General features: G+C 37.1%; 1 protein-coding gene across 1 annotated transcript; it reads right to left on the bottom strand.

The window, feature by feature from the left end:
- Positions 1 to 400: 400 nt before the first annotated feature.
- On the bottom strand, positions 401 to 14,783 carry LOC129228481 (alpha-1,6-mannosyl-glycoprotein 2-beta-N-acetylglucosaminyltransferase-like). Its single transcript, XM_054863161.1, has 2 exons — positions 14,745 to 14,783; positions 401 to 1,762 (listed from the first exon to the last, which is right to left on the bottom strand). The coding sequence occupies exons 1-2, from the start codon at positions 14,781 to 14,783 to the stop codon at positions 401 to 403; spliced, it is 1,401 nt and encodes a 466-aa protein (XP_054719136.1).
- Between the last annotated feature and the right edge of the window lie 9,997 nt (positions 14,784 to 24,780).

Below are 24,780 nucleotides of genomic sequence, written 5' to 3'. Positions count from 1 at the left end.
TGCAGCAACATCATTGCAGCAGCAACTGCAGTGGCATTGTTGCTACAATAAGTGATTCATGAGTCACTATCTTCAGAAATCACACAATTACTTCGAATGAAAATCGAACTTTTTACAAAAAGTTACATTTATTCTTCAGAGAAATCACAGATGTCCTCCAATCATGTTAAAAATACAAGAAATTCAAAGCTGTATCCATCATTAACCTTAGCAGACTCGGAATTCGGCACTCTTAATGAAATCGCCTATTAATTGGTGCTGAGTTAGTTCGGGAAATCATATTAAATGAAATGAAACAAAATTTTCTATAACTTTTACCCAGATTTAGTACTTCGCTAAGACTTTATCTTTGAAATAAAACATCAACTATACAAACATGAAAGAATGCTTGCATATTAAACTAGATGAAATTATACTGGGAGCAGTCAATGCTGGAATTTTTCACTTGACTGCAACACAGAATATGATCTCTTACGTCACCCCACCCACCATTGCCTTTTGGAGCCTTAAATGGTTTTCTTATACTTTGGTGAACAGTTAATGATGTAGGGAACAGATGTTTGCTGGAAGCAACCAGGACTCTCATAACTTTATATACAACTTTATCACTGCTGCAATCCCTTCCTTTGTGATGTAGACCACATTCACCCATGTGAAAGACGCGAGGTGCAATGGCCACCATGGCAGTTAATGGAGATGGCAAACAAGATGCGCTGACATGTTGTAATGACCAATCCCAGTTGTAATCATCAAAGGAACAAAATGCCTTGGCACACTTTTTTATCTGCTGCCACAATGACCTGTTTATTACCATTCCCATATTGTGCTTACTAGATATCCACTTAGTGATTTCTACCTTCCTGCTGAATGCAGCATAATTACAAGATTTCACATGGGCTCCTAGACACAGTATGTTGCATTGAGGGCACATCATTACTCTGGCATTCTCCATCATTGTAAGTAGGTAAAGAAAATCAGGAGCAACATAGTGGTCTTCTTCAAGGAACAAAACTGGTCCTGTATGTTTACTAGTTATTTGTAAACCATCTATCAGATGATTTACTTTCCACCACCAATGATGCTTTGTTTGAGTAAATTTTGCTTCTCTATAGTGCCCATATAAATCTGGATACTTGGCATTATTGCAGCCTTGTTGCAAAGCAATTTCTCTTTTCATATTTCTTGGGCAATCGTTTGGATCATGACCAGGAAACTCATTTGGATGAAGTTGAATGGAATTAGGATAAAAAATTTGAATTACTTTTGCAAAATCAATCCTCCGTATGAGAGCATTGATGTAAACATCAAATAAGTCATGACTAAATACCAGAAGGGTTTGATTGATATACTGAGCTTGCTTTAAGGACTCTATTAGTGCATAGAGATACTGAGTTCTGTTATGTACTTGAATCACAATTACAACACCATTTTTCTTCAATGGTCCAAATGTTTCTAAGTTTGCAACAGTTTGTAAAACATTTATTTTTACAACTGTATTTGAAAGCAACGAGAGATTAGCAGACTTAGGGCTGCTGATAGAATTTACAATGGCACTAAAATTGGCAAGAAAAGCAAGTTTCGGATCACCATAATGGTTTTTGTGTGAAACAAACATATCTGACTTTATGTTCACAATACAAAGTTCGATCCATAAAAACAAGATCACAAATATCAGTCCAAAAATTTTTAACGAATGGGAGTAACACCGTCTTAACATTGTAGCACACATCCATTCTCTTGCCATTCCGTCATAACTTTTCGTCTACTTCAAAAATTGGTTTATTTTGTCGCTACAAAGAGCCAATCTGTGTAACATGAATTTATGCCCATATGTTATGAAAATAATGTGATTTTCAGCTGTCTCAAGTGATGTTAATTTCAACTTCCTGACGTTACATATTAGAAAATATAACGCAACCGTAAACGCATGTACACATGTAATAAAAAGTTGGAAATTTTCAGTTGAAATCCAACGTTGAAAATATGGAATAATAAAAACGTAACGAGGGATGTATAGTTTAAAAATAGTCTGAATGACGGTAATTCATTTCAATGCTTGGCTAAACTCAAGCAGAGGAACTTAATTTACGCTAAACCATCATGGCCCCACCATAGACTAATAATTAGAGTAGACCGAACTATGGCAACGCTTTTGCTGCTCACAAACCAAACCATGTGACCGGTGTGTATCATAGCAACGGCGAGCTTTAATCGTAGCAGACGAAGTCTTCCATATAAGAAATCATGTTTGCCAAGCGTTAAGTTAAATTTCTTATTCAAAACACCCAAGTGCAAGAAAAATGATTCACTATTGCTGTGCATTTCCTTGCAAAGAAAAACATGTAAAAGGATTAACATTTCACAAGTATGCAGTATTATTAATACTCTTAATATTATTCTATGGGCCACACTTAATACTTATAGGCCGTGACAATCGCTGAAACTCATGCCAACAAAGAGGGCGCTACAAGAAACACCCTTGTTTCCATTACGTTGTCATTGATTGGTGGATGCAGGGGTTCCCTTTAGCGCCTCTTGCGGTCCAAATGGGCGACGTCCAATCAAAAATAAACAAACTTTGAAACGTTGACATTAATTGGTGGATGCATGAATTGCATCGGTTTACCACAGAAAAGTCACGAATTGTCAAGGCCCGTTAAGCGTCAGCGTCATCTAGTGGGGCCATGGCTAAGGCTAAATGCTCAACATTTCACCCGACAACGAAAGAATCTTACTTCTTACTATTAAACGCGAAAGTTTGTATGCAAGGATGTTTGTTACTCCTTCCTGCAAAAGTTACGGAATCGATTTTAATAAAACTCAGCAATAATATAGATTATACATCAGAATAACACCTATAATTTATAAAATTATTGTGTGAAATGTCCGAAACATATAACGATAAGTGTCAAGTAGGAAAAAATTCTGCCATCTGAGAGCTATTCTGGCGTGCGCGATCCTTATAGCAAAATAGGTTTTTAAAAAATGCGTTGCGTATTTGAGTTAAATTCTTTTTCTACAGGGCAGCAGGATTTTCCTTTTGTATTTGCAATGCCGATTTTAATTTAAAACATTTTTTTCTAATAGGTGGAGCGGAATGGTCATTTTACGTAAATTGCGTTGTATATATGAGTTAAATTCTTTTTTGTACGGGGACCAGGCCCGGATTACCCAATACTGAGAGCTATTCTGGCGTGCGCGATCCTTATAGCAAAATAGGTTTTTAAAAAATGCGTTGCGTATTTGAGTTAAATTCTTTTTCTACAGGGCAGCAGGATTTTCCTTTTGTATTTGCAATGCCGATTTTAATTTAAAACATTTTTTTCTAATAGGTGGAGCGGAATGGTCATTTTACGTAAATTGCGTTGTATATATGAGTTAAATTCTTTTTTGTACGGGGACCAGGCCCGGATTACCCAATAGGCCACCCTAGGCCCTGGCCTAGGGGCGCAAGCCGAAAAGGGCGCACATCACGGAGAAAAAAAAATTAATAAACAGCTTGTTGGGGAAAAAAAATGTGGCGCGCTAGTACATATGAAAAAGCAAAATTCAACTAGAATAGATTGCAATACCGGTACACCGAATACTGGTATTTCATGCAGTTTTGCGATTTCGAAATACCGATATTTGCTGAGGTAAAATATCGGGGGTTTTTTTCGGTATTAGATGAAAAAAATAAATAGTTTTAATTAAAGAATTTTCAATTTAACTTAATAAATATCTACTTATATTTTAAATGTACATTTTGTTTCCATGATACAGAACCAAAATCAATCTATTGATGTAAAAATTTGGCTTCAAAGTCACGAACTAATAGAATATCATGAAACAAAAGTAGCGGAAAGATTGCAAAATGATATTTTAATTACCAGATGGTGCGATGAATTGCATTTCTGTGCACCATGTTTTTATTTTTTCTGTTTCATTGATCACTCACTTTCCTTTTTGTGAAAGTTAATTTCGAGTGTAATTTCGAATGTATTTGTTCTACGGATAATTTATTCCAACCATCAATTTCAGGGATACTTTATGATATTTTCTTTAAATATTTGTGTCAATTGTACTGAATTTTGGCAAAAAACTTTTTCGTGTTAGTAAAACAAATGGTAATTTGTTGTCACCGGCATTGGTTTGTTGTCATGTCTGGCTTGAAGAAGGAGAGTATTTAGTGACTTGAAAATTTAAATAGATGTTAATCATAATCATTAAACATATTTTCAGATATTTAAAATAATTGTAACTGTAAAGAATTTTTAAAAGAACGCGAAAACGAATAAAAGAAACTAACAAGATTAAATTTAGTCAAGTTTATTCTAAATTTCAAATTAAAGGGCTAGCAATAAAAATCAAACGAAACCTCTCCTGCTCAAAAGAAAATGATGTTATTGTTGGAAAAGTATCGTCTCTTGGAATAAAATTACGACTAGCTATAAATTAAGGAATAATAATAATAATAATACACACAGTACAAAAGAAACACACAAAAAGATTTATCCAAAAATAACACACAAGAGACCGAATAATTTGAAGCTGAAAAACTTCTGGGCAGTTCTCAAAAGGTGGGAACAAACACAGACCTCAACTTTGAAGCTTCAACACCAAATAACTTTCATTTTAATTAACTCAAAAATTTTTGAGTTAAACTATAATACTGTATAGAGACAAGAATTGACATAAACTATGGAAAAAATGCTCTTCAAATGCCCTTAAAAAAATATTTTCTTTGCTAAAAGGCACAATTTTGGACATACCAAAACGTTAACTGAGCAAATGTACCATTAAAAAAAATTTTTTTTTAATTATTTCCATACGTTTCAAAAAAAAATTAAAGGTATGAATCTTACACTGAATAACTTTTTGTTAATATTTTACACAGATAACAAAAATAAAGATAGATTGTTTACTTTGTAAACGATTTAAAAAAAACGTAACTTTGAAATTTGATGTATGTCCAAAAGTTGCGATCTTTAAAATGCTATTATTTGAGAACTAAGTATATGATGTTTTTGTTTTAAAGGTATTTATCGATCCTCAGAATCAATTTTTAATTGTTTAAAAGTGTTTTCATAAGCTTTTATGCAGTATCTTAGAAGAAAAATGATTTTTCTTAAACATACATGTAAGATGTCCAAATGGCGTTACGATCTTGATGCCGATAATTCTGACCGTTTATTCATAATTTTTGATGATCCACTGTCTTCTAACCTCAATAAAAAAGGTTATTATAATGTTATCTTTTTTAATCCATTGGTATTTTGCATAATTAATACGTTACACATTGAACAATGCATAAATTACAGTAGTAACATGGCTTTCTATGATCGAACGAAAGCCATTTTGCGCTAACATCGCCAAGCAAACTTCCGCTAGCGACAACACAGTATACGATACGCTAAAGGTTACCAGAGGGGAATTCCAGTCTGACAAATGTAGTTTATCGTCAGCTGTACCACTTTTGGCGACTTTATCACCTGCGCTAGCAATTTTTTTTTTTTTTTTTCCGCTTTTATTATTTTAGAATTCTTTTTCTCTTCTTTCTTTTGGAAACATAATTTAACGATCTCCAAATAGAAATACGAACTTCTTTCTTCAATAATTTTTTTAGACATAATTTTAATTCTTATGACATTAGAAAAAATATTCATTATTAAAACTGATGTCACTTTTTACAATTGTATTATTTTTAATTTGAAGCTTTTTTTTTAACTTTGCATCAATTTCTTCAAAATCATTCCAAAACTTTATTAAATGTAAGGAGCAGCATGTATAGCCATTCAAGTATTTCATTAATATCCTCTTTATTATTAAATTGCAAAATTTAAAAAGTAATAAATAAAATTTTCATTGGAAAAGTTAAAAATCAGATTAACAATTGTCAAAAATGATGAAACTTACGTTATGATGATGTCCAAAATCCGTTACCTACAGGAAAGCAATGTCCAAAATCTGTTACCTACAGATTGCTGATTTAATTTGCTAATTAACAATTTTTACAAATACCTGCTGTCTTTTCATGTTCATATATTGTGTTCTAGGTATGCATACTATAGAATAAAATCAAAATTGATGTCAAATTCGAAAATTTTTGAAATTGCTCAAAGTTAACTTTTTTGTTCCCACCTTTTGAGAACTGCCCTTCTAGATAATTAGAGAAGGTGAATCGCGCATTGATAACAGTACCATCGACCTGCGTGAATTCAGATAGAGTACTTCTAACTGTTGGAAAGTAGAGTACTAAATGAGTTCTAGGCTCCGAAACAATTCAATCGATGCATAATGTTTTTTACCATTATTGATTTTTTATTATGACATTTGTTCTTTCATTTAATATTTGTTCACAATACCTTCTCATTAATAATACAAATTTGGTGCAAAATTATGAAATGTGGCAACGAAACAATATGTTTTCAAGTATTTTTTAAGAAATTTCAAGTACTGGTATTAATACCGGTATTCCAGTATCACGTTTTAAAAATACCGAATACCGGTATTGAATTTTTGGTCCGATATTGCAAACCCTAATTGCAACCAGTCCGTTAGGCAGAAGAAAAAGTAATTCAGGGTGGCGACAGGAACTGGAAAAAAAGTTCTCTGACTTTTCCCTGATTAAGTTCACCAAATTTCCCTGATTTACGTTATCAATGATAATGGTTTCCTTTCTTTGCCCTACCTGAAAAGCATTGCATATTAAATAAAATGCAGTGTTTAGAACGGTTTAAGCTGTTAAATAAAAGTATATTTCGAAAAGATGCTCCTCTTTTTTTTTTTTGGTAAAAATAGTGCATTAAATTATCGACAGAGAAATATTGTAGGAAATCTAAAACAAATACTTTACTTCCATGAACCAGTTAACATAAGAATTCTAAGAAATTATTAAACCACTCTAAAAGAAATATAAATCATGATACGACTAAAACATGTAAATGGAAATAATCTTGAACTGAATTTTCAAGCAGTATAAATGTTGCTGCAAGAATAACAGGTGATAGTTAAAGTATAAATGTTATGTAGTTTTACTAACATAAATAATACGGCCGTGTGCAGGTAAACGGCAGTATCTACAGAAATTAGTTTTCAAGATATTTGAAGAAATGTGTGGTAGATTCAATACCAACAATAAGAAAATGTTGGAATTGGCCTTTTTTTTCGCGCCCCTTTTTCAGCGGAAACCAAATAAGCGAGCATGTACAGTAAAGATAACGTACCATAGATGACAAAAATGAAAAAAAAAGAAAGAAAGAAAGAAAGAAAAATGTGCAGTTACTGCCCTTTACTTGCACACGGCAGAATGGACATATTTATGCAAAACAAATTGAAATCTTTCAACAACCAGTCATATTGAGCTATTCTCTAATCAAGAACTTAGGTTTTAATGAATGAATACAGTATTTTAACTATTAAAAAATAATAAAAATATTTACTTATGTACCCGACTCAATTTCAAATGATTTCATTAGTTGTCGAAAAAAAAACCTTTCATTACTTTTTAGTAACAAACAACATTGAAACTCAAAAACGATTATTAATTTCAAAATGTATATGGTTTTAAAATAAAAGAGTTTTAAAGTCCGAAAAAAAAACCCCTTTGCGTAATCTGAAGTGACAGCGAATAATACCATGGCAAAAAAAAAATGATTTTCAGTCGAAATTTAATTTTAGCAATTAAATTAAACACGCCAAGTGATAACTTTTAAGATTTTTCAGCATTAATTTAAAAAACAAAGATTTTTTCTTGAAATCGTGATAACAGTATGCTAATTACTTCAAGACAATGAGTGAAGGCAAGGGAGCAAAGTCATTATCGACAACTTTCTCTTTGTCTGTAGGGTTGTTTATTTTACGTAGCTTGGAATGCTTGGAAGGAAAATTCAAGCAAGGTAAAATAAACAACTTTACTGACACACATGCAATCTTAGGATGCTCATCCAAAGATTGAATACGTTGACCTTGAGGAAAAAAGATGCTCAAATGTGCAGCACTGTATAATTGCACCTCATTAATTTTACTTTTTTAAAACAAATAATTGAGGAAAATTCGTAGGGAATCAAAGTACTTCATTTTGCAAGGGGGAAAAAAAAATTTTTCTTCATTTGATCAATTTTCCCTGAATTTTTGTTATGTTTTCGAAATTCCCTGATATTTCCCTGAGTGCTAAAGTTCCCTGACTTTTCCCTGATCTCCCTGATCTGTCGCCACCCTGTAATTGGAGGATAGGGAAGGGGCGTAATGATTGAGTTGAGTTTCTTTTCTGGTCAAAGCAGATAATTTTCAATATCTTTGATTTGAATAATGATTTGTTAAAAATATAGCTTTGCTCAGGAGCGGACTGGGTCCCGCAAAAGTGCGTCAACCTTGACTACCGATGTCCTGAAGGGCGCAGAAGTTCGAAGATGGGAAAAAAAAAAAAAAAAAACGAAAACGCATAGGTTTGAGGGCCGGTGGGCTATTAGCTCGGAGGGGGGGGAGCTCCCTAACTTTGCAAAGGTGAAAATACTTATTAGAAGTAAGTCACACACAGGAAAACTAGTAAAAACCATGACCTAGAACAGGTTTAGTTATAAAACCCTTGTTACTGAAACTATTTTTCTCTTGACGTCTTTCAATTATGTCAGTATGTAAGCGTTTCGCAATTAATAATTTATTAATTCATACTTGTTTATAACTGCCAATGGCCAGGGGCGCCCAAAGTTAAAATTTTTGGGAGAGGGGAAATTATCAATTTACCGAATAAAAGTTCAAATCTCACCGAATTACAAAGTACGAGCACGCACACGAACCAACATCTAACGAAAAGAAAAATTAGACATCCTATTTTGCACAAAATATTCACCATAGATAGCTTTAATTCTCTACACACACACACATGCAATGCATCCAAGTTCCTAATAAATAATTTATTATACACAATTTTATGTATTTTTACTTATAATGATGTAAGTTATCGGGATTTGCTTCCAATATATTAATTTTATGAATATTTTTATTGAAAATTTCCCCACGAAGAGTGGATAAAAATACATGGGATGCCCCGAAATGTGTTTTAACTAGAAGAAAAATTTAAATATAGAGAGAAAGAGTGATTCAGAACATTGTAAGATAGACACCAGCAGTTCTAATTTTTTTCTAAGGTAAAAAAGTGAATGGAAAACTAAAGTGCATTAAGAAATTCAGGAGCCCGGATATTTAAATTTAATTGAAAAGGAAAACACTGCTATAAGATATCACTGCTGAATATCAATTCAAGCCAAAACGTAGAAAGTTTTTTTTTCCTCGGGGCTAATAGCGTTTGTTTTTCAAACTAACAAAAATTTGAAAGGTAAATTTGAAAATTCCATTATGGGAAAACTAACATACACTGGTGTACAAAAATTAAGGACGAGGCGGTTTTTTCAATATAACTTTGTACAAAAGCTTTCCAAATCAACACATTTAATACCGTAAGATCTCCAATACGTAAGGACATGTGTAATGTAAGCAACACTTACTAAAAGAGAAATCAGAGGGATAAAAAGAAGCTTTATTGAAAAAGTAGCACGGAGCGCAATGCGACTGAAGGCCGAAACATCCCTGTGATGGGTGTCCAGCAAGAAACATCCGGTCTTTAGTAGGGGATATGATCTCCCCCGACTGCTAGGCAGGTTTCACAGCGTCTGCCCATGCTGAGAATGAGGGTGTCAATGAGTTGTTGAGGCATTGCTGGCCATTCGTCTTGCAGCGCCAATCGAAGATCTTGAATCGTTACTAGTGGTAAGGTACGAGCTGCCAAGCGTCTGCCTAGAAAATCCCACACATGCACGATGGAATTGAGATCCGGAGATCGTGCCGGCCAATCCATACGTTCAATATCCTCACTCTCTAAGAGCTGTTCGGCAGCTAATGTGCGATGACATGGTGCATTGTCGTCGATGAAAAGGAACTGCGGACCCATAGCGCCTCTAAAAAGACGCACATATGGAAGAAGAATCTCGTTACAATAACGGGTCCCGTTGACTGAACCTGCGTCGAAGATGCGAAGGTCTGTACGACTACCAAGAATGATGCCTCCCCAAACGAGAACAATGCGACCTCCATACCTGTCCCTTTCAATGATATTCCAGGGATGATTGCGGCTTCCCCGCTCTCTCCAGATGAGTATGCGATGAGAATCGCTACTCAGACTGAATCTGCTCTCATCTGTAAAGAGTACTCGTCCCCATTCATTGTCTCTCCAATTACGGTGTTCCCGACACCACAGAGAACGCCTTCTCCGATGGGCAGGCGTTAGAGGTACACACCGTATAGGGCGTCGTGCAAACAGACCACCACCGTGCAGTCTTTTGGCCACGGTAAAACTCGATATCGGTGGTCGTCCAATCGCCTGTGTCGTGTGTCTAGCGATTTCTCCCGCCTGTTTCTTCTGGCCTGTAAGACAATATACCGGTCATCTGCGGGTGTGGTTCCTCGTTGACGACCACTACTGAACCCCCGGATAGCTGTTCCTATAGTTTGAAATTGTCTCCAAAGTCGTGAAACGATGCTGTGAGCAATTCCGAACTCTGCAGCCACACTTATCACACTGCGACCTTCCTCCAACTTTCCAATGATTCGACCTCGGGTAAAAGCATCCAGATGTCGTCTAACAGATTGATTATTCGCCATTTCTCGCTGAGGCAGCAACTCGGTGTGATTTTAACTGCTATGCGGAGTGCAATCTCTTTGCCAGAAATACTGATCTTACACCGACAACATGCTTTCTACTACTCAGACACTCCCCCATTACGTCTGCCTGCATATCTGCGCATGTGCAACCGTACATCACCTTACTTAATCTCCTGATTGGTCTTTCTGTCCGCTCTGCCTCTTCGTTCAACTGATATGCTAATTTTTCGACTTCGTCCTTGATTTTTGCACACCAGTGTAGTTAAATGTTTTTGGAAAAGAAAAAGTGGGTCAGGATGTTTTACAACATATTTTTAAAAATGAAATAAATATTATGGACAAAGCAAAATAGGGGGAGAGGGAGGATTTTTCTAAGTCCACTCCCATCTTTTTACGTCACCAAAGCTATAAAATTGCATTTTTGTAACTTAAATAGAAAAAATTCAGAGGAGATTCCATGAACCCGCTTCCACTATCATCTTCAAAGATTATCTAAACTTGTTTTTTTATGAAACATCAATTTCAAAAAGTTTCAGAGTGAGACTCAACGAACCATATCCCTTCCCACAACGTCGTATCAAATATGATCTTCAACTGCGCATTTAGGACAAATAAGGTATAGAAAATTTCTGTTGCGGTTCCTAACGTTAATTCTCTCCCAAACACCATCGCAAACAATATCGTTTAAAGGAACTCAACTCTAAACACTTGTGCAGGAGCGCCCTCGAACCCCTCACCCTCCCACCCCCACCCCCACCCAGTTCCATTTTGAAAATGGTCTAAAATTTCAAACCTTTTCCGGAGGAAATTCCCCAAACCCTATCCAGGCACCTAGTATTAGAGGTCCTGCAAATGCATATTGTTTTCATTTTGAATTTCGTTTTTTAAGGGGAAAGATCACGGGAGGCGGGAGCGTCCCGCCGCCAAGGAAACCAAACGTCAGCAGCCAACAAAAGCAAATCCACCGCTAAAGACGAAAGAAAATAAAAGCGACCAAGAACAGTTTACGCGATAGAACAAGTTAAGGTTTTCTGGGATTTCACCCCTCTGTTTCTCAGCCTCATGAATACCCCCGGAGTTGATTTTTGGTACACTCAATATCTAGTGGCTCCTGACGCCGTAAACCAAAATACAATCTCCTGGACCATCAGGGGGAGGAGGAATTTAAGTTATAAAATCGCTGTTCAAAAAAGTTTTCGCTTTCTTTGACAGGGCTACAGCCCAGACGAAAAAACGAATGAAGCTGAAATTTCGCACACACATTCCTTGTGCCCTACTGATGTGCCATTTGTCCCCCCTCCCCCTTCGTTTTTACACCACAAATCGTGGCAGCTCCTCGGAGGGCTATGCAATGATTTTTTGTATACATATTCTTGGGGTGCCACTGAGAACATATACAAAAATTCAAACCCGAGGAACATCATGGGCCGGAGTAGTTAAAGTTTGAAAATCACTAATTTTCCTTAAATTCATATGTAGGGGAGACCGGGGTTAGTTGTTACAATTTTTTTCAATACTTTTTTTTACGCTAAAATATTTCAATTATTTACACGCATGAAACTTTAAAATGCATCTAGACTGTTTAACATTCATAATATATTTTTTAAAAAATGATTAGAAGTCACTACTCCAAAATATTTCAAGTTTTTTTAATAGATGTAGATTGTAACAACTTACCCCATCACGGGGCATGTTGTTACAGTATATGGGGTTAGTTGTTACATTAGATATATTTTAGTAAAGAAATGAATTTTGCACATTTTCTGGTTTATTCTGTTAAATTTAAAAAATTCTTAACCACATTAAAAATCAAAAACTTTTTTGCTTTACAGATTTACTTCATTAATGACTTATTCTAATAAACTATCATTATCATTGTCCGAATTAAAATTTTTACAAGCATATAATTTATCAAACTTAGCACATCAGTCATGTGGCCATTTGTCACAATTATGACATTGAAGCCGTATAGTTGGTTTTTTGGATTCTGAGTAGAGCACTCTATGCAGAACCAGTCTTCATCATCTTCATCCGAAGGACGCACTGTTTGGACGCACCTTTTTTCTTTTTCTTTTCTTTTCTTTTTTTTTTGCCTTCATGTCTGTTGATTTCTTCTCTGTTGCGGCTAGGTTCGAGTAGATTAGAAAACTACTTTGCGACATTTCTACATCACAAACGATCACGTGAGCGAAAGTCTCGATCTCGCAAGCTGACGAGCTTGGAATGACCGCCCAGTACTCTCAAAATTAGCTAAATTCGTAAATTATTTCAAACATATTTTTTAAATATTTTAAGCTGATTACGAGAAATAAAATAGGCCTTCTAATGCTCATCTCAAGAATTAGATACGTAAAAAATAAATAAAAGAACAAATAAAATAGCAGCACCTTTTAAACAAAGCAGTTAAATACATTTTTCCCAACAAAAAAACAATTTTCAACCTCTTTCGCAACTCCAACAAACTATAGAGGGCACTGCAGTCACTGTCTAATGCGGACGAAAAAACTAAAACAAACGCACGTCGTAGCGTAGAAAATGCTAATAAGCCTGTGGTAACTTCCAGTACCACGATTGTTAATTCCTCTCATTTGCAGCACTCCCGCCTACAATCTTGATCAGTTACCTCATTCTTCGTCGCGACTCCACCCCACTTCGATCCGTACAATGCATCGGCTTTGCCTCTACTTCACTCGAAGTGGCGGCGCTCCAGGTCCATCGAGTTGGGTTGTCTCTTACGGGCAATGGGGAGTTTTTCTCCCGTTTGGCAACGGTTTTTTGATGCTACGGGGTCGCGTCGTGGAAGCGAGTCAGATCGGCATGGCCTGGGGATAGTGATGGATTCTTTTTTTAGTTCGTATTATTTTTGAGTTTGACCGGCTACTTTTGATGGCGAATGGGTGCGTGCCGTCGGCATCGACACGAAAATCGGGACCCTATCTCCTTCGTAAAATGTGATATTGATAAGTATCATCTCCTTTCTTTAAATTGGTATTAATTATGTACATAATGTGCGCGGCGATTGCTGCACATCCATATACATAGTGGTTGATGAATCTGATTAGTGTATACATGTATATTAAGGTCATGAGTGATATTTCTCTTGTGTTATAATGATGAAATTAAAGAAGAAAAGAGGAAAGTAAATGAAAAATAAATAGTTTATCTGGAACTAATCATGATTGTTATTGTTGTGATGTATTCTACACCGTTCATACCTAATATTTCAGAACCTGGGTGTCCCACCACACCTAAGACGGAAGAACCACTGTTCGATGCGACTATATAAAAATGATTCGAGTCTAATATTTTATGTGCGTACAAAATAATGTCTTAAACAAAATATTTCAGCTCCCGAAGAATGTATTGGAATTGCAGAAGGTGTCGGGCTATCACCATTTCTTCCCCGCCTGCGGAATCACGATACCGGGGTCTCTCCAAATGATATCCATCAGATAAGCATGAATTATCTTAGTACCTTTAACATCTAAAGATATTTATTTTGGCACTATACCCTAACATACACATAACGTACGTTCTCACATTTTTTTTAAAATTACCACAGTTGGTGCCGGCCAATACTGCCCCGGCGGTAAAGCCGAATGCTTGAATGAACGGTTAAATTGTGCATTAATATGTATTTATATTTTTCAAATTGAAGTGCCTTTGATGTGTTATTGACATGATGTGTTTACATCCAAAATTTTATTTGATGATCTCAAATATGCATTACTTAATACATTGAATTAACTAATGATTAAATGAAGTTAAATGCATTCTATGTGCTATCACACCTGTTGCAAATCAACATGGCTGTGATCATGAAGATCTTTGATTATAATACAAGTATGTCACACATTTATTGTATTTACATGTCACACAAGTTTGAAAATATTTGGTCTTGAAGATTTTTAATTATAATACAAGTATGTCACACATTTTATTGTATTTACATGTACAGAAGTTTGAAATATTTAGTCTTGAAGATTGTTGATTTTAATATAAGAATGCCAACACTCCATTGTGTTACAAGATATATGAGTTGGAAAATATATGCATATTAGTCTTTGGTGGTAAACTAAGATTTTGAGATGCTTCACATTCCTTACCCTGACAACAGAATACTTGCACATCAGTTCAATGAGCATCAGATTTGATCTTTGAAATTTTTTTCGACTTATTATTGTGACACAATTTATTTGTTTTCATCATTATGCCCCCCAAACGCATTCAAAGAGCTGTCAACGCACTCGCTATGTATGCCGGCCAGTCCTCGACTGCTTCTAGCACTAGCTCAGCTCCTTTCATGGTCCACATTGACCCATTTGAGGGTGATCCCTCCCAGTTAGAATTCTTCTGCGAGACAGTTGACGACATCATCAACGTAAATAATTGGTCAGGAGACAGGGCAATTATATTTTTAAAAAGTAAACTGAAAAATGCTGCTCTCCAATTCTTTTTGGAATCTCCATCACTCAGAAAAACAAAGGATCACACTGTGATTTTAGCTGCTCTAAAGGATTTTTTTAAACATGAAGCAAGGGTTACCATGGCGGATTTCCACCAATTGGCAATGAAGCCAAACGAATCCATGAAAAATTTAGCTCACAGAATTAGCCGTGTTACGTCAATGGTATTCAGCTTACCCCAAGGCGAGGCTCTCAACAAAATTAAATTACAGAAGTTACTCGAATTGGTTCCCCCTGACATACGAATTAAGCTCTTAGAAGCTAAGATTGAAAGTTTCGATGAAGCGGTCGCTCGTGCCAATGATCTGCAAGAACTTTTTATTCAAGCATCCTTGCTCTCCCAAAATGCCGCCCAATCGGCACAGATACAAAAGCTCTCGGAACAGGTTAACCTCCTCCAGGAGCAACTTAAATCTCGACAACAGAGTAGCTCTTCTTCTCATGTCATGTCCACAAATGTTATCACAGGTGGGTCAAGGGAAAGTTCTACGTCAAAAGACAACAGGTCAAATTCTAGGTTCCACAATGACCGTCGCAGAGGCGACAAAAATTTCCAACCATATTCCAAGAGAACCAACATCAGGGAAAATTCAGAGGGAAATTTTCCCAGGGTCTGCTCCTACTGTAAAAAGACAGGACATGTCATAGATCAATGCTTCAAGCTAAGGAACAGACAAGGGGGCAATAATCAATCTAGAAATTCTAATCAATTTTTTAGCTCAAGAAACCAAGAGTTCTCTCGCCAGGAAATGCTAGATCAAAACAACTCGCAACACTCAATTCATCATTTGTCCTTTGCTAATAATTCTACCCAGTCTTCGTCTAACAATTTGAAAGCATGTGCATTAACCGCACCTAGGATTTTTCCACCTAACATACATGCACCGCCTCCCACCAGATATAATCCAGAGGCAACTATTTTTATCCCGCAAGATATTCGCACTGTCAAGGATCCATTTTTTCATCCACCTGTGACATGCCCAACTGATGGCATGGGATCTTTGGTTATACAACCCAATGTAGGGGAGCCACAACTTGCTTCTGAGTCTCTGAACAAAAAGAAGTCAAGTGCTGCAATCAAAATCACCACTCATTCAGGTACTCAAACGTCTCCTGCTAAGGCTAAGAGACCCTCCTGCATCACTCAAGGTACTTCACATGACACACCATGTACAAGTTCAGATCATACTCATAAATGTTTTGATAGTGGTGTCATTTCTCCTCCTGTGGGGAAAGAAAAGAATTTCATTGCAAATGCGGGCATTGGCCAGTCTGGCTCAGCCTCTTCCTTACCACTCGTTCGTGTTGATATCTCTGGCACACAGCTCAATTTTCTCTTGGACACTGGGTCAACTATTTCATTAGTCGCTGCGGACATTTTTGAAAACATGAAGCATAACATTCCCTACAAGAACATAGCCAGAAACGTTTCCATTTCAACTCTAAATTCTACCGTAAACTTTCGCCAATGTGTAGAACTCTCTTTTAAAATGCAACAGCAGTTCTTCAAAAACACCTTCTTTATAATTGACCTGTGTGCAGATTCTACTTTTCATGGCATATTGGGAATGGATTTCCTGACCAAAAATAATGTTCAAATGTTTCCCTCTCAAAAGTCCATCACAATACAGAATCAAAGCATCCCCATCTTTTTCTTTAATGATCTTCATCAAAGTCACTCTACTACTTCCTGTCAGCCGAGAGGCAATGTTCACAAGTGTCATGATGCTTCCAATGTGGAATGCCCCTTAGGGTCACATAAAAACATACCAAAGGGGAATCATCAATGTTGTGGGGAAATTATCAGTCATTCAGTTAATGTTATGTTATCAAGAAAGACATTCTTAGAACCCAATTCGTTTGTATATGCAGAAGTTCATACACAACCCAAGAAATTTGATGAAGAAGTCAACCTGCTTTTTACCCCTATTTTGAAAAATACTAACGTGGATTCTGATCTAAGCATTGTTCGCCCCAACTCCATATGTGATGCTGCTGAATCAACTACCCCTGCCAAGATAACGAACACATTTTATGTTCTTCTTAAAAATTCTTCCTCACAGAAGATTCATTTAAACAAAAACACCACGGTGGGGACTGTAGAACCTGTTGAGGATATTGAGGAAATAAAACAAGGTAATGAACAACACTCAATGAATTTTATTCAGGCATCCCAAGAAATTATCAATCTTAGAAAGGAAGAGTTCAATATTCAGGACTTTAATTTGTCACATCTCTCCCCTGAACATGCTCAAGAAATGTCAGCACTGTTGAGTGATAATTTTAAATGTTTTTCTACATCACTCAAGGCTTTGGGACACACGGATAGAGTCCCCGTTAACTTCAACTTCCTCCACAATTACCCTATTCGCACATTGCCTTTCCCACTCCCACAGTCTATGATAGAAGAGGCGCGTAACCAAATCCATCAACTCCAGGAAGCAGGAATAATAGTCAGAGAAAATTCAGAGTGGGCTTCCCCAATGCTCCTGGTCAAGAAACGCAGTGACGGTGTGACCGCACCCAAATACAGGCTTGCGCTTGATTTACGTATGGTCAACGCTTTAATTTGCCATGCTAGCTACCCACTTCCGAAGATCCAAACAATCATTAATGCAATTTCCCAATACCGCTATTTTTCATCTCTTGATCTACAAAGTGCATACCACCAAGTTCACCTTCCTGAGGAGTATAGAGACCGTTTTGCTTTCGTCACTCCTTTCGGAACCTTTAAATATCAACGTCTTTGCTTCGGGGTCCGTACCGCAAGCTCTATTTTCCAAAATCTGGTAGATTGCGTCCTAGAGGAAGTAAATGAGCCTGGAATTTTCGCATATCAAGATGATTTTGTCCTGTGTGCTGACTCCTTCACCGATATGACAAGAAAACTGTCCAAATTATTCTCCGTCTTAACCAAGTTTAACCTAACTCTCTCTGCGAAGAAGTGCGAGCTATATAAATCCTCAATCAACTATCTTGGATTCGAAATTTCTGCAAAAAAGATCCATCCCATTCAAGCAAATATCTCCAAAATTGTCTCCTTTCCACCCCCTACTACCAAGCGACAACTTAAAAGATTCCTAGGACTGTGTGCCTTTTACCGAAACCTAATCCACCATTACTCAAACCTGGTGCACCCCCTAAATTGTCTCACCCACCCAAAGTCTTCCTTCATATGGACTAAACAGTGTAATGATGCATTCATGAATCTTCAAGACACCTTTTTTAAGAAACCTTTCCTAATTCAGCCTGACTGGGGCAAAGAATTCTATCTTAACACGGATGCAAGCTTAGTTGCAATTGCAGGGGTACTAATGCAAAAAGAGGAAGACGTCTTAAAACCTGTCTCATACTTTTCCAAGACTCTCTCTGAGAGTGAGAAGAGGTATCCTGCAATCAAGGTCGAACTTATGGCCATTGTAAAATCAATACACGCATTTAAATTCATCCTGTACAACCGTGCCTTTTATATCTTGTCTGACAGTGCCCCGCTCAAGGTTTACTCAAAAACAACATCACCTGCATCCCTCACAACTCGCTGGTTGCTCAGCTTGAGCGAATACCAATACAGATTCGTCCACCTGCCGGGGAGGGAAAATCGCTTAGCGGACTTTATTTCAAGGACACCATGCAATCAGTCAAGTGTCGCTGACAACCAAAATATCCTGACCGATCCCGAGATAACTCCCGTTGTTGACCTGACGCCAGAAGATGAAGTCATGCTACCAGAAATTGTTGAAATCTCACCAGAGCAAGCAGGAATATCCAGCTCCAGTCTCCCTCAATTTATTCCCGATCCCACAGAATGCAACCTTATCCAATCACATCCTCCAAACATAATTAAGGATGTAGAAACAGTCCTTACCTTGGTTCAAGACACCACAGGAGATGCTGAATTAGAAATTACTGAAACTGGGCTATTAAAAGAATTGCTCCACGACACCAAGCTCTCTCGAATCTACAATGACATACTCAACCGGACTAACTTAGAGAAATGGAAACACTACTGCATACACCCAGAACGAAAAATTTTGTTGTTTTCCAAGAAACCCTGTACGGATCCTACTAATGCAGATTTTAAAATTGTTGTCCCCAACACGTTAAAAGCCAAGGCACTTGCAATCGCCCATCTCACCCACCTCGGTGTTTCGAAGACTTATCAAATTTTGTCAAACAAGTTCTATTGGGAGAACATGTCGGTTGATGTCATCAATTACATAGCGAGCTGTCACATATGTATCAAATCTAAACATCACAAGATTCCGCAGGCACCTTTCCAAACTCCTGAAACACCTAACGCTCCAGGGAAATTAATTTCGATGGATTTGCTTGGCCCATTTTCAAACGGGAAATCAATTTTAACCGTCATAGATGCCTTCTCTCGCCACATCGAACTCTACATTCTTGAAAACACCTCTGCCACATGCGTTGTCAAGAAGCTTTTCCAATATGTGACAACATTTGGCAGACCAGAGATGGTGCTTGCAGACCTCGGACCACAGTTCACTGCAGAAGTCTTCAACGCCTTTAAAGACTTGTTTCGTATACAGTTGAGGCACACATGTTCGGGCAATCCCAAAGCCAACTGTTTGAGCGAAAGGATCAATTCCTCGATCAAATCTTCAGTCAACGCCCTTATGGCTCAGAACAAGTCTTTTGAATATGCTATAGCAGTCCACAAAGCAATCTACAATGCCACCATGCACTCGACCACTAAAACTCCACCTAATGTCCTTCACTTTGGGAGGAACTTATCCTTACTCACAGACACCATCGACGTAGACTTTTCACTCAATGCAGCATTCGAGCTGCACAAAATACTTGACGAGCTCAAGGTTATTTACGACAGGGCGTACCAGAACACACTGGTGAAGCGAAGAAGACAGAACGCACGCCAAGCCCCTAAGGCAAAGCTTCGCACATTCCAGAAAGGAGACCTGGTGTATCTGAAATCAAAAGACAAATTTAAACCATCATACGGCGGACCCTACTGCATCTTAAAAATGATTTCTAATGTCGTGGCTGCAATCCAGAAATCCAACATCCCAAACAGCCACAAATTTAAGGTACACATTGATAGAATCTTGCTGGTCCCTCCTCGGGCACCCCATCTATCCAATATCAATGAAACCAACGGCAACCCATCAATAACTGCCCCTGCAGCCTCCACACCTCCTCCTCTTTACAATCCAGTGAATTCTGCCTCTAATCTCCCTCTCTCCTCTGCAGAAAATGACAATAGCCCGAGCCCTATCCAAGTTTCTGCTCCTTCAGCAGCTAGATACAATTTGCGTCCCCGTGCCTCCAAGCAGCCCATCTAGTCCTCCTGCCGCAACGCCCCTGTGTCATGTGCCGGCTTCGACCTGCGAGATGATTTGGAGCTCACCGTAAGTCTGCAACAGTGACCCATCGAACCACCTGGCCTGATCCTCATCTGAGTCTTGATGTTCTGTTCCGGAATTGATCACCCTGGATCCAATCATCTAGGCTTCCTACCTGGACGAGGCCTGTCCTATGCTGTGGTTACCCAGTGATGGTGAGACACCCCTGCGACCCCATATGCTCCAATGTGCCCGTGTGTCAGCTGCATTTTTTTTTCCCGTTCCATGCCATGAGGACTTGTGTGCTCAAGCTATCCTAGGCTTCTGTTTGATCGTCTGGTACACCTGCTCCTGTGTTCAACAGCCACACTACCTTTTGGATTTCAACCATACAAAAATCCTGTGGACATTTCCTGGTACTCTTAATATGCCATAATATATATCTTTTCTGTCTGCACTCCAAATGTATTTATGTGCCTAGGTCAAAGTTATCTTTTCTTTTTAGCAACAGTCAATATTTTTTATGTGAATGCCTTAGCAACAATTCGTAAGATTTGTATTATTTATTGTGCATTTAAATCTTTTAGCATTCCTATTCCTGCTTGGGATCCCTAGCATTCCGTCCTCTGTGCGACCTAATGTCTCTGCAGCGCTGCACCACCAACCGTTTTCCCTCCTGCATGCATTTGGTATTTTTTATATTTTCAATATTTGTTTTTTTTAAGGATCCATATTGTTTTGTGCAACTGGTTTTAGTACATATATGTTTGTTGCATATTCTGGTTTTACCTGACACATTTTTATGAGTACTCAATTGTAATGTTTCTTATGTATGTACTTCTCATATGTTTTTACAAATTGTGGCTGGCCACCACATGTACGAAATGTTTTTTTTTTTTAATTCTACTTGTTTTTTTGCATACATGTATTGTTGGACGTGTAAATTGTACATAATTGAATTGTTATATGTATATACATTTTTTTCCAGGAACAATTTGTTGAAATGGTATTTAATTGTCAATTGGTATTCCTGCAGCTTAAGACAGAATGAAGTGTAGTATGTGCTATTTAATCATGAGAAAAATTTATGACAGTATTTTTGTGTTATGTGTACCAATGAAGGGTGTCACATGTATCATAATATAAGTCGTTTCTGTTTGTCATTTTGGTTTTCAGTGCTTGCTATATTCCCCAATACCTATGTACACATGACGCATGCAATGTATTCCCACACGATTTTCTTTGTCATGTATATATTGTTTTCATTTCTTCCGCATTCTGGTTGTATTCACGTTTTGACCATGAGACTCTGTCACTTTCGTCTCTTTTGTATGCCGACAACTTCTGCCCTGGGTTCTGGTGCTACCACCTCCTTGGCTCACTATTGTACATCTTCGACAATGCTCCGTTCCACACTTCTGTGTCTTCCCACTTGGAGTTCCTCTTTTTTTTTCATCCTTTCGAAGGGGAGGATGTGGTAACTTCCAGTACCACGATTGTTAATTCCTCTCATTTGCAGCACTCCCGCCTACAATCTTGATCAGTTACCTCATTCTTCGTCGCGACTCCACCCCACTTCGATCCGTACAATGCATCGGCTTTGCCTCTACTTCACTCGAAGTGGCGGCGCTCCAGGTCCATCGAGTTGGGTTGTCTCTTACGGGCAATGGGGAGTTTTTCTCCCGTTTGGCAACGGTTTTTTGATGCTACGGGGTCGCGTCGTGGAAGCGAGTCAGATCGGCATGGCCTGGGGATAGTGATGGATTCTTTTTTTAGTTCGTATTATTTTTGAGTTTGACCGGCTACTTTTGATGGCGAATGGGTGCGTGCCGTCGGCATCGACACGAAAATCGGGACCCTATCTCCTTCGTAAAATGTGATATTGATAAGTATCATCTCCTTTCTTTAAATTGGTATTAATTATGTACATAATGTGCGCGGCGATTGCTGCACATCCATATACATAGTGGTTGATGAATCTGATTAGTGTATACATGTATATTAAGGTCATGAGTGATATTTCTCTTGTGTTATAATGATGAAATTAAAGAAGAAAAGAGGAAAGTAAATGAAAAATAAATAGTTTATCTGGAACTAATCATGATTGTTATTGTTGTGATGTATTCTACACCGTTCATACCTAATATTTCAGAACCTGGGTGTCCCACCACACCTAAGACGGAAGAACCACTGTTCGATGCGACTATATAAAAATGATTCGAGTCTAATATTTTATGTGCGTACAAAATAATGTCTTAAACAAAATATTTCAGCTCCCGAAGAATGTATTGGAATTGCAGAAGGTGTCGGGCTATCACCATTTCTTCCCCGCCTGCGGAATCACGATACCGGGGTCTCTCCAAATGATATCCATCAGATAAGCATGAATTATCTTAGTACCTTTAACATCTAAAGATATTTATTTTGGCACTATACCCTAACATACACATAACGTACGTTCTCACATTTTTTTTATAGTAATTTTTGTTTGTATGCATAACTTTTTTGTTTTATTCTTTTTAAATCAATTTTCAAAGTCTTATAGATATTCTGGCCCATGTAAAAAGAAATTAGAATTCAAGAAGCATTACTAAACATTAGAAATTAATACAAATTTCGTAGTTCGTAGTTGTAAGCAGTCATTTCCACGATGTCGATTTCAAAATTTATCAATTCTTGATGAAACTACATTTTTATTGTAGCCATATGAACACTATAAATATTTCATGTAAATAAACCTTTGTTTATCAGTGTTATCAAAAGAGGAAGGTGAAAGATCTTTGTTTTGTTTGGCTAGCGCTAATTGTTTTACATTCGGTTTCGTATGTTTCTAATTTCTGAATTATGCATCATCAATAAAATTCTCACGGATACATTTACATGGCGGTAGTTTTCTTTTTAATTGATCTTCCATTATTTTCTTTAAACTTATCGAATTCTGTTATCTTTCTACCATTTTAATCCACACATGATAAAAAATAAAAAGGGTTTACAACTGACACGCAAAATCTCGCCAAGCAAGTGTTCTTTGCTCGCACAATACTAAAACTATAACCTTAAAATATAATCGCACTATTTTGGCGATGAAAATTCTCAGCGTTAAACATTTTTCATTCCATTCTACGATAATACTGCATACAATCCTTCTTTTGAGCTTAAGATAAAAAATAAAACATATTCTTACAAATTCACAGAAAACAATAAAAAAAAATTTACCTAGTATAAAGTTATCCTCTTCCAAAAAAAAAAAAAAAAATTGCTTTGAATAGACTTGCAAATGCGAAGTTTGTTAATCCAGAGTTTTTCTTTGTTTAGGATTTCATGCCACTTACGACAGTCAACTCACTTTTTAGAATGAAATAATAAAGACTAACATTATTTTGAGGAGCTCGAGAATAACATTAAGGGAAAAAACACTTTCTATTGCTGAAAGCAATCCAAGACACATCGAATGCGTTAATAAATACTCATAACAAACTGCCTATGTTTACTCAACAGACATACGTGGAACGCAATGTTTTAGTTTTTTCGGCAGTTATGTAAATTACCGCAAGGTAGCGTATTCGAGCGCTGGAGTTGTGGATTTCAAAAAGGAAAAAAAAAAAAGAATTCAAATTAAAAGCTAATTAAAATAAATACATCATATCAAAAACAAAAAAATCGCTTGCCTTTCCCCTGTTGCCAAAAAAAAATATTTTAAGAATGAATTAATGTACTTTCAGAAATAAATGAAAACAATAAAATATCAACTTAAAGAAATAATTTTCATTGTCGAAAAAACAATCGTCTGCGCATATCTTTTTGTAGAAACATAAAGGACTCCGAATTTCTCCGCCAAAAACTGAATACATAAATTAAACCTTTAACTTGAAAATAAAATCAAAACATATTAAAAACAATTATTTCACAGTAAAAACCATGGCTGCGGAGTCAGAGTAGGAGTCCATCTGATTTTGGGACAAAAGAGTTAGGTTTGAGAGCTGAAAGTTTTAAACTCGCGTAGTTGGAATCGGTCATTTCCCCAAAAAGTCCGCAAGTCTACCAATATTTGCAGAGTCGGAGTCGGACTTATTATTTGATACAGGAGTCGGAGTCATAGTCGAATTTCCAGGAGTCGGAGTCAGTCATTTTTCCCCCGTGCATAAATTTTTGCCAAAGCTACAAAGTCAGATTCAAAGTTGGGGAGTCGGAGTCCGAGTAATTTTCGGGCACATGAATCAGAGTCAGGAGCCCCAAAATTGTCGGAGTCGGAAGTAGGTCGTCAAGAGCTATTTCCAACGAAGTTTGTTTGAAGTAAATCCGCCTTTAAGTTCGGAATCAATATTGACTTTCAGTTTCCCCGTATGCGCTAATGT

Source organism: Uloborus diversus, chromosome 8 (assembly GCF_026930045.1).
Source record: "Uloborus diversus isolate 005 chromosome 8, Udiv.v.3.1, whole genome shotgun sequence".
Lineage (NCBI taxonomy): Eukaryota > Metazoa > Arthropoda > Arachnida > Araneae > Uloboridae > Uloborus > Uloborus diversus.
The sequence above is the reverse complement of the archived record's forward strand: the minus strand, read 5'-3'. Positions and strand labels throughout refer to the sequence as shown.